Source organism: Tarenaya hassleriana, unplaced genomic scaffold, assembly GCF_000463585.1.
Source record: "Tarenaya hassleriana unplaced genomic scaffold, ASM46358v1 Cleome644, whole genome shotgun sequence".
Taxonomy (NCBI): Eukaryota; Viridiplantae; Streptophyta; class Magnoliopsida; order Brassicales; family Cleomaceae; genus Tarenaya; species Tarenaya hassleriana.
Genome location: NW_010968972.1, coordinates 36 through 3,797, shown reverse-complemented (window position 1 = coordinate 3,797; position 3,762 = coordinate 36). Strand labels below are relative to the sequence as shown.

Genomic DNA, 3,762 nt, shown 5'->3' with positions numbered 1-3,762 from the left:
TAAATTTATTTCCAAAATTATAAAATATATCATTATAATTCTCAAACAAATTATCAAGATTTTTTCTAATATCAAGAAACAAATTTAAAAATTATAATATAATACTTTGTAAGTATAAAATAAATTTATCAAATAAAAAATTTAAAAATTAGTTTTACATCGTTTTATAAATTTAATCATTTTAATAGATTTTACCTTTTGTTTTTACGGTGTTACCCTTTCTTCCTTACCTTTTTTTTTAAAAACTTTCTAAACCGACTCAATGTAATAAATTAGATCGTTAAACGACGGCGTTTCAACTAGGTATAAAAGCGTAAGAATACTTCGCTTCCTTCTGTGTTGAACGAAAAGGGTAAATTCATCGTCGGTACCAATTTGACGAAGGGCCAAAATTGTTTCCCGATCAATCGTCGAAAAAATACGGAGGAGGAGGTTACACAAAGCGATTTGATTCGATCTCTATAATACAAGATGGTTCGTAAAATTTCTTCCCGATTTCGATCTATCGATTCGTTGTTCTATATGTTAATTGCTTTATCGCCTCTTTGGCGTTTGATTTTGGGGTTCGAACAAGTTTTTGGTTTAAATGATTCTCAGAATAGGAGTTTGATTTGATTTTGTTTATAATTATTGTGGCAATTAAGGTTTTCGGTTCTGGGATTTGGTTCTAGGGTTTGTTCGAGCTGGTAAGATGACTAGCTTGATCTGTGGTTATTGCGTTAAAAATTTAGAATCAACTGGTGCTTTTTGAAATAATAATATTTGCGGCGGTCTTCAAGGAATTGTATAAAGTTTGTGTGTATATATACACAAGGATGCTTGATTTGGATTACAAAATCAATCGATTTGATCTTGATGCAAGAAAATACCGTTGAAATTGGATGAATTTCGGTTTCTTTGTCAAATCAAGGTTCTTTGTAGTGAAATCTATTGCTGAATCGTGGCCTCTTGCATATATCGGGTCGGGTCAATCCTATTTGGTTTGGCCTTGCAATTTGATTTCCTTTAACTTCAATTTCCTGTCCTGAACTCCTCCATTGTGGTCCTTCTGCAGTCGTCTCTTGCAGCTGCCCGGGCAGATAACTTTTACTATCCACCAGAATGGACTCCCGATCAAGGTTCCTTGAACAAGTTCCAAGGCCAGCATCCTTTAAGAGAGAGGGCAAGGAAATTAGACAAGGGCATTTTGATCATAAGGTAATGCAATCGATGCCTTAATAACGCGTTTTGAGTTCTTGCTATGGTTCAGGGCATAATATTCCGTGTTGAATTTACATATGACTTTGATCAAGTTGCGATGTGGTGATCCATATATGGAGTTTATGATGCATTTAATTTATACGATAAAATAATTCTGAAGATCAATAAAATGATCAAGTCAACTCTTTGTTGTGTGTTTATGTCAAAAACTCGGGTCAATGTTAAGGCATCTACGATGAAGATTCAGGGGATCGATCCATAGCTCTTACATATTATCTTATCGAGATCCATAACTCTTTACTTATTATTGAGATTTGTGTTTTCCTATTGTTAAGGTTCGAAATGCCCTTTAATATATGGTGTGGAGGCTGCAATTCTATGATTGCCAAGGGTGTTCGGTTCAATGCAGAGAAGAAGCAAGTGGGGAACTATTATTCTACAAAGGTATGATCCCCATCTATTTTCTATTTTAGTGCTGGTTTTGGGAATGTTCTTTCCCACAGCTCATGTTCGGGAACCTTTATTGCACAAACAAGAAATGAGATGTGTCTTTTTCTCTGTTCCCTTGTCTAATCTCCTAGAATTATGGCTGAGATTTTTTTAAATCTTGTCATTGTCAGATATGGAACTTCACAATGAAAGCTGCATGCTGCAAACAAGAGATTGTTATTCAGACAGACCCAAAGAACTGTGAATATGTTATTATAAGCGGCGCCCAGAAGAAGACAGAGGAATTTGATGTCGAAGATGCAGAAACCTTGGAACTCCCTGCCGAGGAAGGTCTGGTTCTACTTCTACCTCACTGTACGATCATGTTGGTCACGACATTCTTGTCTTTCTGTATTTGACGGTTCGTTAATTCGAGCTATTATGTTATTTTATTATGTACAGAGAAGGGTAAGCTTGCAGACCCGTTCTATCGATTGGAGCACCAGGAAGTGGATTTGCAGAAGAAGAAAGAAGCAGAGCCGGTTCTGGTTCGTCTCCAGAGAATATCCGATGCAAGACATGCGGATGATTACTCGCGTAACAGAGCCTTACGCTCACAACTTAGAGTGAGTTCAAGCTTTTGCATTCGTTAGGTTTTTTATTTTTTTTTATTTTTAATTTCTAGGGTTTCATCCTCACATCCCTTACATCGTGTCAGAGCCAAAGAAAGCGAATAGCGGAAGAAGAAGCTGCATCAAGGAAGATGGGACTGGGGATAAGGCTTCTTCCAAAGAGTGAAGAAGATGCTGCTGCCGCATCACGGGTGAAGTTTGCGACGAAATTCGATAAAAACCGGAAGGACAAAAGGGCGCTAATACACGCTTCTTCCATCTTCCCGGAGTCTGCATACTCTTCCTCGTCAAGCAAGAGACGTCTGGAACTGGAATCGAAGAGAAGGAAGATAAGCGCATCGGCAGCGTCTAACATGTTGAAAGGAGTGTTCAAGCCTTCGTCATGGTCGCAAAGCTCATCCTCGTCGGGCAAGAAGCCCAAGGTCTCGTCCGTTGCTGCAAGGAAGAACTAACTAAGATCTGTCTATCCGCACGGCATGAAAAATATGGATATGAACCTTGTTTTTGGATTATTTGATTCCAAACCTCGTGTGCTTTTTTGGGTTTTGGGATATGAAATCTGTCCAAGAAAGTTCATTTGTATGCCGATGGAATTTCATCCTCGTCGGGCAAGAAGCCCAAGGTCTCGTCCGTTGCTGCAAGGAAGAACTAACTAAGATCTGTCTATCCGCACGGCATGAAAAATATGGATATGAACCTTGTTTTTGGATTATTTGATTCCAAACCTCGTGTGCTTTTTTGGGTTTTGGGATATGAAATCTGTCCAAGAAAGTTCATTTGTATGCCGATGGAATTCGAAGGGTGAATTGCAACATGTACGGAAGGACAAGAGTCCATACCGAATCCAAAAAAAAAAAAAAGAGGTTGTACGGTCTTCGGGCTTCGATTAAAGTCATAAATTACGGATCCAGGTCCTGCCCTGGGTCCCACGTCGTCTCTTTTCTCTCTCTGTCCCGCACCACATTATTACAATCTTCATATGACTCGTCGCCAGTTCTTCCTTGTCCTGCCTGAAAATTCAATCCCGACCCGCCTTTTCATGATACGCAGACGGTGCATACATTGTGTTCCATGAGATCGTTACAACACATTCGTTTACATTTTTTTTTTCAGACTTTGAAAATAATGTCGGATTCGCCTAAAAGACGATGAACATTTAGAACTTGACTGTAGCGCCCTGCATACAACAAATACAGATATTTTATTCCGACATCCAGATATGGTAATTTACTGCGACGGTTCTCAATATCTAAGCTTGTTATTATTATAATATATGGTATTACATTCGTTTACATTTTTTTTTTCAGACTTTGAAAATAATGTCGGATTCGCCTAAAAGACGAGGAACATTTAGAACTTGACTGTAGCGCCCTGCATACAACAAATACAGATATTTTATTCCGACATCCAGATATGGTAATTTACTGCGACGGTGTTCAATATCTAAGCTTGTTATTATTATAATATATGGTATATTATATCTCAAGTCAGATTCAGATTT

The 3,762-nt window shown here is 38.1% G+C and overlaps 1 protein-coding gene across 1 annotated transcript; it reads left to right on the top strand.

Moving 5' to 3' along the window:
- The first annotated feature begins 331 nt into the window (after positions 1-331).
- Positions 332-3,176, top strand: LOC104800064 (coiled-coil domain-containing protein 130). The gene is made up of 7 exons (XM_010522772.1): positions 332-474; positions 1,055-1,197; positions 1,536-1,644; positions 1,821-1,980; positions 2,092-2,255; positions 2,348-2,718; positions 2,919-3,176. Exons 1-6 carry the CDS (start codon positions 472-474, stop codon positions 2,711-2,713), a joined length of 945 nt encoding a protein of 314 aa, XP_010521074.1. The 5' UTR covers positions 332-471; the 3' UTR covers positions 2,714-2,718; positions 2,919-3,176.
- The last annotated feature ends 586 nt before the right edge of the window (positions 3,177-3,762 follow it).